Genomic DNA, 12,804 nt, shown 5'->3' on the forward strand with positions numbered 1-12,804 from the left:
GAGTTCATCAAGAGAGATGTTGTGACTTGTGCTCTTTTTCCCTTCGTTTGGTTTTGTCCCAATTGGGTTTTCCAAACAAGGTTTTTAATGAGGCTTGTCCACAACACTTTTACAAAAGGCCTTTTGATGGAAACTTAGCCCATTTCGTTCACCAAATGTGATCAAGGAAGAGAGGAGTCTATTTTCAAATTCAAACTAGTCTAAGTCTTAGTCATTGAGTCTTTAAGTCGTCTTAGTTGTCTTTGTTATTTCCTATGTGTTCGAGACTCTATATGTATTGCTCTTGTCTTTCTTTTCAATCTATCAAACCTTTTATTTCTAAAACTCTCTCTAAATCGTTTGATCACCAGCTTGATTAGTGAATTCGGATTATATCCTTTCATTACAAGCTCTTTATTTCTGTTGATAGTCTAAGAGATCTTTCATCTCTCTTAGAAGTATCAAGGCGACTTCCCCAAGTTATACCATTTTTCATCATTTCATATTCATTCCCTTCATTCCGCAATACCTCAAATCATCAAATTTCGAGATCACAATCGTTGGAGAGTAGTTCAGGGCTTGATCCTCACCTAGGATCACATCACATCCTGAGCTGTTGCAACTAATAAAACACCCTTATATTTTCTTTTCAAGAAGGTCCCATCAACTACAACAACTTTACGCATGAACTCATAACCCTTGGCAGAAGCAGCAAATGATAAACAGGTACTTAAACCGTTGAAGATCATCAACCTCCAGACATGCTATTGTGCCGGGATTAGCCTTCTTAATCTTGTGGATGTATACAGGGAGTTGAGAATAACTACTTTCAGGAGTACCCAATACCTCATCCCGAGCATTTTCTCTAGCTTTCCATATCTTCCAATATGTTGAATCAAGACCGTATCTTCTTTTCATAGTTGTAGAGATCTCCCCTGGTTTCATATTTATACCAGCATTTCTAAAAGTTTCCAAAACAAGCTTACTTATTACTTTCGATGGAGCTTTTGGTCCACCAACTCTTCTAGAAAGGCATGTATGCTTGTCGATGTACTTTGTTACCCAAAAATACTCACATGACGGATTACTCTTTGTAGCTCGAACCATCCAGTTGCAGCTTGCCTCAACACACTTCACAACTAACAGTTTAGTGTCTGACTTCTTAACACTGATTCTGAATTTGCGTTCAATCGAAAGCATCTGTATAGTCCAAGACAATTCTACCTTATTCTTGAACCATTGGCCCTTTTTAATGAATTTTTCATCGTGAAAATTCGCAGCTTCTACTTCTGTCTCATCATTAATATCTTGCCTCTCATATGAATTTTCTGTCATATTTGCACAGCTTTTTCCATACACCACAGATAATTCGGGAGAACAAATATCTTCATTTTGGTACTCTAGATGAACATTCTTTTTAACTGAGATGCAAAGACGAACATTATTCGATCTGCACATTTAAAAAAAGTCTCGAATTGCCTATCATTAGTTACAAAGATAGGTGGAGTATCCTTGGGCATATCTTTCATCATTGTCTCAGGCAAGGCATAGCTAAGTTCTACCTCATCATCCAACTTATTTAAACCAAAATCGTCATGAACCATCTGAACCATATCAGCAAACTTCAAACCTTCCCTAATCGTGAATAATTTACCTCCTTCTTTAGTATTCACAATGAATTCCCATGATTCCTTTTTCACTTGCCATTCACCAAAAACTCCAGCTATATGTACCTTTTTTCTTTATTAAAAACAAAACAAACCATTTTGAGAAGACAAAGAGTAGAAGTATAATACTACGACAATGTCAATTAAGAACGAAAGAAAAAATTTACCAATTTGAGAATAGTGATTTTGACGGCGTGAATGCAAATGAGTTTGATCGCTGTTTTACAGAATCTGATGTTTCGATTTGTTGAATTGAATTACAAAGATTTTTTAATTAAAATATTGTTTAGTAATTAAAGTAAAATAAATAAAAACTAACTAGATATTCTTTGTGCAGAAAATCTAAATATATATATATATATTTAAAATATATTACGATTTAAATAAAAAATTACTTCAATTGCAAATTATGGTTAATTTTGTCATTTTACTTACCAATAAGTGTAGATTTCAAAAAAAAAATTAAAATTGGTGTATTTTTCAAATTATAAACTCATGATAAGGTATTTTCTCAAATTTTCTCTAATTATTTTCCATCTGAGTTTTTTTTTTACGATGTTTTCGTTCACTAAATCAAGAGCAGTTTGGTAAATTACCAATTAACATAATAATATTTATGAAAATGACAAGCATATGATGGCAATTTAATAAAATTGTACCACAAAAGTGGTACTACTGAAATTTATCCAAACTAATTAAAAACCAAAACCAAAATCTTAAAACAATATTCTAAAAAAGCTTTCAAATCTTCCTCGAACATTCTTGGAAGCAAATTTCTTTGGCGTTGGGATGATCGGCTTTCCAGCATGCATTCTTGTGAACTTTAGGCTCGAAGCAGCACCAACAATCCTTATTAAAGATGAAACCGTCGCAACTCTGTTTGACACAAGATGGTATGTAGAGGTCGCTCCGTGCACCTACATTGATAAACACAAAGAAAACTTAGACGATAGATTTTTTTTTTTATTTACATATTATATGTATGTGAGAAGAAAACGTATACGTACCCTCATGCAGAGCGAAGAGGGAAAATATGACGATGCAGATTAGAGCAATTTGTGATGATTTCATGGTTGGGTTGTTTCAAACAGTCAAGTTGTGATTCTTATTGTCTTATTGAGTTGTAATTAAACACAGTACTTAATATCTATATATATATATATATATAGAGAGAGAGAGAGAGAGAGAGAGAGAGAGAGAGAGAGAGAGAGAGAGAGAGAGAGAGAGGTTCTCCAATTTACATATTCCATATAACCAATTTTACATATTCAATAGAACCATTTTGGAATATTTTGCATATTTTATATTTTCCTTTTTAAAGATTTGCGTATTTATTAATATCAATAATATTAACTCCTAACAGTTCGACGAAGTTTTGCTACATTGATGCGAGATATGCTATCAAATAACAATGATTAAATTTTCCTATTTTAAAGATAATCACATTCTATTTTCGGAATGCATTTATCATCGTATTGAATTTCTTAAAATTCCTAGAAATTTTCTAGAAATTTTCCAGAAATCACTTTGTCAAAATTTCTAGAAATCTTTGACAGAAAAATAGAATTCCGGAGTTTTATTTAGGGTTTTTCTGGTTAAGATTTGATTTGCAAAACCCAAATTAATACAGTAAAACCGGCTACTTTAAACCGGTTTGGTCGATCCTTTAACTTTAAATTAATAATTTGATAAAACCATTCTCCTCCACCCACCGTCACCATCTCACTGACTTCTGGTTAGTTGCCGACGAAACTATTCTCCTTCTTCTTCACTCAAATGCAGAATCCAATTATTCTTCTTCTTCCTCATTACTCAATGTAGTTAAAAATTCCCCTTGAGATTTCGAATTTTTCACAGGGAGCTTCCAATTCTTAGAAACTTGAGGAGAATCTCACTGTTTTTGATTTCGCGAGCTCACTCTTCTCTCTTTGCCAATGGAGCGAAACTCATCAGACGACGAAGAAGACCACCAGCATTTGATCCCTCAGAACGACACTCGCAATCGCCACCGCGAAGATCCGCTTTCCTCCACCGTCACAACCGGCGGGACTCCGAGATCGGCGTTCCAGATCGAGGACATTCTCTCGCGGAGGAAGATCTCGCTAAACAAACGCTACATCCTCGCCGCCGTCTCACTAACTATCTCAATCGGTCTCGTCTTCTTAATCACCGATCCTCCTCGACTCTTCTCGGCGAATTTCTCGAGTTTCAAGGTGGATCCGATGTCGAGCCGTGTCAAGGAATCCCAGCTTCGCGCTCTGTATCTTCTGAGGCAGCAACAGCTCGCGATTCTCTCTCTTTGGAACGGTACGTTGGTGAATCCTTCCCCTAATCATCAATCCGCGAATGCCAATGGATCCTCTGTGTTATTTGAGGATGTGAAATCTGCTGTTTCGAAGCAGATTTCGTTGAATAAGGAGATCCAAGAGGTGCTTTTGGCACCACACAGGACCGGGAATTACTCCGGTAACGAATCTGAATCCGATTCCGGTGATTACTCATACAATAGATGTAGAAAAGTGGATCAGAATTTGTCAGATCGGAAAACTATAGAGTGGAATCCGAGATCAGATAAGTTTCTTTTCGCTATATGTCTCTCAGGCCAAATGAGCAACCATTTGATTTGCTTAGAGAAACACATGTTCTTCGCCGCGTTGCTGGATCGAGTTCTTGTGATCCCAAGCTCTAAATTTGATTACCAATACGATAGAGTGATAGATATTGACCGCATTAACACCTGCTTAGGAAGAAACGTTGTTGTTTCGTTTGATCAGTTCAAGGAGAAGGCGAAAAAGAACCGTCCTCGCATAGACCGATTCATATGTTACTTTTCGTCCCCGCAGCTTTGCTATGTGGACGAGGAGCACATCAAGAAGCTGAAAAGTTTGGGGATTTCCATTGATGGGAAGCTTGATTCTCCTTGGAGTGAAGATATAAAGAAACCGAGCAAGAAAACAATGGAAGAGGTGAAGAGAAGTTTCAAGTCTGATGATGATGTGATCGCAATCGGGGACGTTTTCTACGCTGATATGGAGCAAGATTTGGTGATGCAGCCTGGTGGACCGATTAACCACAACTGCAAGACGCTGATCGAACCAAGCAAGCTGATTTTGTTGACCGCTCAGCGATTCATCCAGACTTTCTTGGGGAAGAACTTCATCGCGCTTCATTTCCGTAGACATGGGTTCCTCAAGTTCTGGTATGTCTTTTTCATATTGCAGCTCTTAATTTCCATAAAAACATTCGATTCTTGTTTGTAGTACTGTATGTTCCTTTAGTATGACCTTCACTGCACCAAGATTGATGTTGTAAAGACAAAGCTAGGGACTTTATCTGATTAGACTTGTAGTGTTCTGAAAAATGGAGATTTTATTGTTTTTCTCTCATGACAGTAACGCAAAGAAGCCGAGTTGCTTTTATCCGATTCCACAAGCTGCAGAGTGTATTGCTCGGATAGTGGAAAGATCCAATGGTGCAGTGATCTATCTCTCAACTGATGCTGCAGAGAGTGAAACGAGTCTGCTTCAGTCACTTGTTGTGGTAAATGGAAAAATTGTGCCCTTTGTAAAACGTCCACCGCGTAATTCAGCTGAAAAGTGGGACGCGTTGTTATATCGACATGGTATAGAAGATGACTCTCAGGTAAGAATCTCACTGCTTCGCCTCTCTGAAACTTTCTTTGAAACTTTCTTTGAAACTTTCTTGTTTGAATCATCTTTTGCAATGTGTAGGTGGATGCAATGCTGGACAAAACGATATGCGCCATGTCGAGCGTATTTATAGGAGCATCTGGATCAACTTTTACAGAAGATATTTTGAGGTTAAGGAAAGATTGGGGAACGTCTTCTATGTGCGATGAGTACCTATGCCGTGGGGAAGAACCAAATTTCATAGCAGAAGATGAATAAGTAGACCATTTTTTTTTTTTCTCACAAACTTGAATTGTTCTCTTCTTCTAATTGAATTGTATAGTGTAATTATAGAAATCCAAACTATGGATATTTTTCCAGTTTCATTTTTTTGGCCACTAAAACTGTGATGGTGGAAGTGTGACAAAGTGTGTGAATCAATAGAAGAAAGAGCCTCAGTATCTTACAGCATTATATGAAATAGTCTCAAATGTATCGTTTGTTTTTCCCCATTTTAAGCAATAATAAGAGTTTTGGAGTTTTAGATTACAACTGGAGATTTTCTTCTATCACAGTGAGTTTAGACGGAATCTGAACCAAAGTACTTTCTATATACGGTATCCTTAAATCAAACAAACCTAACTAAAACGAAACAGACTTCTAATCAAACTTAAGAAATACTGAAATTTAATACCACTCTGATAAACGTTTTTCCTCACGTAAAGCCGCCGCATGCCTTAGGCACCTCCATTTAAAGACCGAAAGTCTCAACAATTTTTGAACATATCGATGCTTTTCTAAAATGCTTTGCTCTTTCCTCTGGCCTCCTTTAGGTTTCTTGATTTCCACTAAACTTGGAACATAAGAGCACACACGTGGCCACCACCTTTCCTCTATAGCTTCTTCGAGATCCACTCGTCTAACATAAGAGCAAACATGTGTAAGCCAGCTTTCCTCCATAAATTCTTCGAGATCCACTTGTCTAGCCTCTCCATTAATGATGTCAACTGTGTAGCGATTCAACCTTATATCAAAAAGCATGGCGACATTCTTCACCTCGTCAATAAAGAAACTCCCATATGGAAGCGTAATATCAGCATGTGATCCCGCATTCACTCTCAAGAACTTGCTCCAGAGTATCTTTTTGGCCTTAATCATAGTCGAAATCCATATAACAAACATATTTGGATTATCTCGGTTTTGAGGTAAAACCATAAGCTTCTCTTCTCTAACACAAGATAGAGTCACACAGTGATCCTCATCGTCATAACAGGGACACGGCAAAGGCAGAAGCCGTCCAAATTTCTCTCTTGTAAAATCAAAACAGATTAAGTGGTCGAACCAACAGTCCCATTCCCCCCGTGAGTTCTTTTTTGTAGCAAACCAGTAAGTGTTTCCCTTGACAGAAACGGAATGTTGACCACAGTGTATACGCCAGTATGGAGTGACGACATCAAGAGTCTTCCATAAATCAAAGTCAAAATCGTATATTTCATACCATACAAGGTCGTTTTCGAAATTAAATAAGTTAGTATCTATAAACCTCAATAATTTGTAGCTACGGCGAGATTTCTTTTTCTCGTATCCGAGAGTGTAAGAGAACCTGTCGAAAGGTCCGCATGCATCCATGAGGGAATATCTTGTATAGATCCACATTGTTTGTCCCCAATACGGATTCCAAACAACAACCTTAGTATCATCGTCTTTCAAGATGCATAACAATAGCCCGTCACAGTGAAAGACAAAAGATATCTTGACTTGTTCGTTAAGGCAAGTAAGTTTACCTTTATGCTCCGTAGATGGATCAGCGTCGTTGACAAAGACGCTCACTAAATAAAGATTAAAATTCATTATCAAGATCATCCGAGACTCTCCTTCCTGTGTTGTGGCTGATGTTTTACCAAAGTGCATCTTTGTAAAGCTCGGACTTTTTTGATAACGTGTTCCACTCTTTGCAAGTTAATCGCACTCCTCTCATAGATTTCAAGGGAACCCTAAGGAGAATATCCTCCATCAAATCCCTTGGAAGATTAGTGATCATCGTTGTCATCTTTTTTTTGTTTCTCTTTTTTTGTTTCTCAAAGTTGCAACAAGACAAACAATAGTTAGAGCGAAACCAATCATTTGTTTAAAACCCGAACCGGAGACGGTGCGTTTTTCTAAGGGTGCGATTTTGGAGGCGATTAGGGTTTTGCGCTTTTCTTCCATCTCAAGTTAGCTCGCCGACGCAGCTACTGTGGCGATGGCTTCGCCGGAGGCTCCGGGGGATCCTCCAACACAGCCTCTGTCTACGCAGACGGCTACCTTTGCTTCAGTGGTGCAGAATAAGAATGTTCTAAAGCAATACGAAGTGGTGATTTCAGATGACGAGGGTCAGGGTTCAGTGGAAGTGCCTGATGAGGTTTTTGAAAATGCTTCGCCCTTATGGGAAGATTTCGTGATCGGAAAGTTTTTATCGGCGGCGCCTCATGTCGCTAAAGTTCACGTGATCGTGAACAAAATTTGGAACCAGGGTGAAAACTCACAGAAAGTGAATATTGAGGTAATCAACTCCACAACGATGAAATTCAAGATCCCAAATCCGCAGATCAGAGCCCGTGTTCTGCGTCACGGAATGTGGAGTATTGCAGCGATCCCTATGGTCGTAACAAAGTGGTCTCCCTTCACGGAGGAAGATATCCCAGAGCTGACGTCTATTCCAATGTGGATGCACTTGCGAAAAGTTCCCATGAACATGTTTTCCTGGAAGGGATTGAGTTTTATCACCAGCACAGTTGGGGAACCAAAACATCTCCACCCAGAAACTGCAGCTTGTTCAAGTTTTGAGATAGCAAAGGTGTTTGTCAATGCAAATCTCACTAAAGAATTGCCCAAGACAATAAAATTCTCTAAAAATGGCAATGAATCACTGGTGGAATTCTCATATCCCTGGCTTCCACCAAAGTGCAACACGTGTAACAAATGGGGACATTTAGTTTCGTCTTGTGTGATTCATAAGAAAAAACGGGTGGATGATAGTATTGAGGAGGAAACTGCAGAACTAGAAGAGGGTGAAATCCGCAAAGAGCCTGAGGAGGTTCTTACACTTCAGACCAAATCAGCCTCGGTAGAGGGTGTTGAACAAAGTTCTGAACTTATTGAAAAAGGGGATAATAGCGAGAGTGCAGAGAACACAGCTGATAAAGCAGAGCAATGGACAACCGTTTCACCTGCAAAGGGGGGCAGAAGTCCAAAAAAGATGCATGCGGTGGCTGATGAAGCTCATATTTCTGCATCAAAGTTTGATATCCTCAGCAAATCGGGAGAAGAAGGGGAAATTTTAGAAGAGGAAGGGCAGGTGACCACTGACATCCATCAGCAATCTGTTCCTCCAACGATCCATCCGCAAAAACAAAAAGAGCAACACTCGGGAAAACCTGAAAGAGACAATGTCGAAGCTACTTCGGTAAGACAATCTCTTCCACGTGATTCCAAAAACAAGCACAAGTTCTTGGTGGAGACTTCTACTCAGGCATCTAAGGATACCCTTACTGCTGTGGGGAAAAAAGTCTCTCGCAAAAATAACTAAATGTCGAGTTTCTGTTGGAATGTTCGCGGATTCAACAAAACCTTTAAACATTCCATAGTTCGGGACTGGTTTCGGGAAACAGATATGCAGTTTGGTTGCTTGTTAGAGACGAGAGTAAGGGAAATTAAAGCTGGGAAGATTGTAGGTTCGCATTTCAGGGACTGGTCTTTCATGGCAAACTATGAATATAATCATCTTGGACGCATTTGGATTCTTTGGAGACCAACGGTTCGCTTGTTCCCTGTTTTCAAAAGCGAACAGATGGTAACCTACTCGGTGTTAGCTGATGGAGCTGAAGAATAATTTTTCTGCAGTTTCGTCTATGCACTGAATACGATTGAGGGGAGAAAGAGTCTGTGGGAAGATATGAAACATCACCAAGATTCACCAATGTTTCGTAATAAACCTTGGATGATCATGGGTGATTTTAATGAGATTTTGGAGACTGAAGAGCACTCCAATTTTGAAAATTCGCCAAACATCTCAATGGGAATGAGAGATTTTCAGGAAGTTGTAAGGCATTGCTCTTTATCTGATATGGGAGGTCATGGACCACTTTTCACTTGGTGCAACAAGCGGGAAGAGGGCCTCATTTGCAAAAAACTTGACCGAGTTTTAGTAAATGACATATGGCTCTATCATCACTCGCAAGCTTATTGTGTGTTTGAGTCAGGGGGCTGTTCAGACCACTTGCGATGTCGGATTCAAATGGGTTCTCAGGGCACAAGGAAGAAGCGGCCATTCAAATTTATTAATTCAGTCGGAGGAATGGCTGAGTTTGCACCATTAGTTGCAGAACACTGGTCTAAAACAGAGGCGCTTTTCCACTCCACCTCTGCTCTATACCGATTTTCTAAAAAGCTGAAAACCTTGAAACCGGGCATTCGGGACTTGAGTAAAAGGAAGTTTGGGAACTTAGCGTTAAGATCAAAGCTGGCTTTTCAGGCGCTGTGCGAGAAGCAGGGCGCAACACTTATAAACCCGACACCAGATCGTATAAGAGAGGATGCAGAGGCTTTTGAGAGGTGGCAGAGGGTAGCAACTCTTGAGGAGGAGTTCTACAAACAAAAAGCTAAATTACACTGGTTAGAGGTTGGTGATCAGAACACAAAGGTTTTCCACAATGCGGTTAAGGTCAGAGAGGCAAGAAATGGCATAAGGGAGATTCTATGCTCAAATGGTGACATCGTGAAAACTCAGGGTGAGATCAAAGAGGAAGCCGAGTGCTTCTTTCATGAGTTTCTCACCCACAAAACTGTTGACCTGGAGGAACCATCGATTCACAAATTGGAGGAACTGCTAGACTTTCGCTGTACGGCTGAGGATAGTAACCTACTTGTGAAAGAAGTGACAGAGAAGGAAATAACAAAGGTTCTGTTTAGTATGCCATCGAACAAATCTCCCGGCCCTGATGGGTATACTAGCGAGTTTTTTCGAGCAGCCTGGAAAACGATTGGAAAAGACTTTATTGTCGCTATCCATTCCTTTTTCATCAAAGGCTTTTTACCTAAGGGTATCAACTCGACAATTCTTGCTCTCATACCAAAAAAAACAGAATCCAAGGAAATGAAAGACTACCGTCCAATCTCTTGCTGTAATGTCATTTACAAGGTTATTTCCAAGATCATTGCGAACAGACTGAAGGGTATGATGTCTCGGCTCATTGATCCAAACCAGACAGCTTTCGTGGAGAACAGATTGTTAATGGAGAGCATCCTGCTAGCAACAGAATTAGTAAAGGATTACCACAAAGTATCTATATCTGGTCGCAGTGCTTTGCAGATAGATATCTCTAAGGCCTTTGATTCACTTCAGTGGCCCTTTATCCTTAATGCTCTTAAGGCAATGCAGTTCCCACCCCAGTTTATCCATTGGATTCGCCTCTGCATTACTTCTGCCTCATTTTCTGTTCAAGTCAATGGGGAATTGGCAGGGTTTTGCAGAAGCGAGAGAGGCTTAAGACAGGGTTGTGCGTTATCACCTTATCTATTTGTCATGAGTATGAATGTTCTGACAAAAATGCTTGATGCTGCGGCAAAGAGAAGGGAAATTGGCTATCATCCTCGTTGTCAAAATCTCTCTCTCACTCACTTATGCTTCGCAGATGATGTTATGGTTTTCACAGATGGGAAACAAAGATCGATCGATGGAGTTCTAAAGGTCTTCCGCCAGTTTGCAAGGCTATCAGGTCTTCAAATCAGTGTGGAAAAATCGACGATCTATATGGCAGGTATATCACAAACTGAGCGAGAAGCCATTCTTGCGAATTTTCCTTTTGCCTCAGGTCAGCTGCCTGTGCGATACCTAGGCCTACCACTCTTGACAAAGTGTATGACAGTTGGAGATTACAAGCCCCTGATCGAAAAGATTCGAGGAAGAATCAGCTCTTGGACAATTCGACAGCTCTCGTATGCAGGGCGTCTTCAACTAATTCGGTCAGTTTTGATGAGCATAACGAACTTTTGGATGAATGCTTACCGTCTACCGAGTGCCTGTGTCCGCGAGATAGAGAAACTCTGCGCTGCTTTTCTATGGTCTGTTCCAAGCTTGAATACAAACAAATCAAAAGTGGCATGGAATATGATCACTCGAAAGAAAACCGAAGGAGGTCTTGGTTTAAGGCCACTCAAGGAGGTGAATACAGTTAGTGGTCTAAAGTTGATCTGGCGATTACTCTCACCAAATCAATCACTATGGAAGAAGTGGGTTTTTTTGTATCTGATACGAAAGGATACCTTCTGGTCTGTAGGAGATAAACAGAATGCTGGTTCATGGATGTGGCGAAAAATTCTGAAATTGCGGCCTCTGGCAAGGGATTTTCACCGGGTTGAAGTTAAGAGTGGCAGTAATACATCCTTCTGGTATGATCACTGGTCGTCGCAGGGGAGACTCATCGAGTCTTTGGGAGTTAGAGGGTGCATCGACTTGGGCATTCCTCTAGAATCGACCCTTGAAGATGCATTCCTCACGCACAGACGGCGTCGTCATCGACATACTCTGCTAAACAGAGTTGAAGATGAGATCGAAAACGCAAAAACTAACGCGGCTGCAGGTGTGGAAGATGTGGCTAAATGGATGTGTAGACCTGGCGTTTACAAGGACAGATTTAAATCCAAAGAAACTTGGATGATCATAAGGGAACACCACCTCCGGTGCGATTGGAGCGACACTGTCTGGTTTAAATACGCAACTCCAAAGTACAGTTTTTTGCTTTGGACTGCAATGCACGACAGATTGGCCACAGGGGATCGCATCCTATATTGGAATGCAAATGTGGACACATCTTGTTCCTTATGTCATCACCCTTTGAAGACACGACAACATCTCCTTTTTGAGTGTGCCTATGCGAAACAGGTTTGGGAACCACTCGTCAAAGGCATTCTCACCAACAGATACACTTGCAACTGGGATGACATCTTGCGCATTCTTAGAGACCACAGCATCGACAAAACCTCTCTATTTATCCTTAGATATGTTTTCCAAGCAACAATCTACGGTCTATGGAGAGAAAGGAACGCGCGGCGGCATGGAGAAAACCTCTCTCCACCTCAGAGATTGATAAAGGTTATTGATAAGACGATTCGAAATCGTCTAAGCTCTATTCGATCTAAGGGAGTGAAGGACTATGAAAATCGTCTGGTTCACTGGTTTGGCACCAGACTCTGATGTAATATTTTTCTTTTCACCACTTAAAACAATGATGCACTTGATGTAAAACAGTTTTTTGATTGAATACAATTTTACATTCTTTCAAAAAAAAAAAGTTGCAACAAGACGTGTTTTTAACTTTTAACCTTTGGAAAACCCTAAAACCTTTTTCCTCTGATTTCTTGCGGCTAAGAGATTGTGATTATATATACATTGAAGACCAAGAAACCCTTAATGAAATTGGGCCAATCCTGGGTATCAGAATATGATCGGGCTTTTCAAATTTCAAAGAGCTTAATCTCAACATGTCATG

The 12,804-nt window shown here is 39.9% G+C and overlaps 3 protein-coding genes and 1 pseudogene across 3 annotated transcripts; 2 read left to right on the forward strand and 2 right to left on the reverse strand.

Moving 5' to 3' along the window:
* Nucleotides 1–2,387: 2,387 nt before the first annotated feature.
* Nucleotides 2,388–2,717, reverse strand: LOC18017635 (EMBRYO SURROUNDING FACTOR 1-like protein 3). The gene is made up of 2 exons (XM_006402041.1): nucleotides 2,654–2,717; nucleotides 2,388–2,563 (listed from the first exon to the last, which is right to left on the reverse strand). Exons 1-2 carry the CDS (start codon nucleotides 2,715–2,717, stop codon nucleotides 2,388–2,390), a joined length of 240 nt encoding a protein of 79 aa, XP_006402104.1.
* Nucleotides 2,718–3,365: 648 nt separating this feature from the next.
* On the forward strand, nucleotides 3,366–5,778 carry LOC18017636 (O-fucosyltransferase 36). The gene is made up of 3 exons (XM_006402042.2): nucleotides 3,366–4,845; nucleotides 5,039–5,288; nucleotides 5,378–5,778. The coding sequence occupies exons 1-3, from the start codon at nucleotides 3,581–3,583 to the stop codon at nucleotides 5,552–5,554; spliced, it is 1,692 nt and encodes a 563-aa protein (XP_006402105.1). The 5' UTR covers nucleotides 3,366–3,580; the 3' UTR covers nucleotides 5,555–5,778.
* A 184-nt stretch (nucleotides 5,779–5,962) lies between these two features.
* LOC18017637 lies at nucleotides 5,963–7,325 on the reverse strand (annotated as a pseudogene).
* Nucleotides 7,326–9,260: 1,935 nt separating this feature from the next.
* On the forward strand, nucleotides 9,261–12,509 carry LOC112086570. The gene is made up of 4 exons (XM_024155538.1): nucleotides 9,261–10,270; nucleotides 10,481–11,210; nucleotides 11,529–12,096; nucleotides 12,271–12,509. The coding sequence occupies exons 1-4, from the start codon at nucleotides 9,261–9,263 to the stop codon at nucleotides 12,507–12,509; spliced, it is 2,547 nt and encodes an 848-aa protein (XP_024011306.1).
* The last annotated feature ends 295 nt before the right edge of the window (nucleotides 12,510–12,804 follow it).

This window comes from Eutrema salsugineum, unplaced genomic scaffold, assembly GCF_000478725.1.
Source record: "Eutrema salsugineum unplaced genomic scaffold, Eutsalg1_0 scaffold_2, whole genome shotgun sequence".
Classification (NCBI taxonomy): domain Eukaryota; kingdom Viridiplantae; phylum Streptophyta; class Magnoliopsida; order Brassicales; family Brassicaceae; genus Eutrema; species Eutrema salsugineum.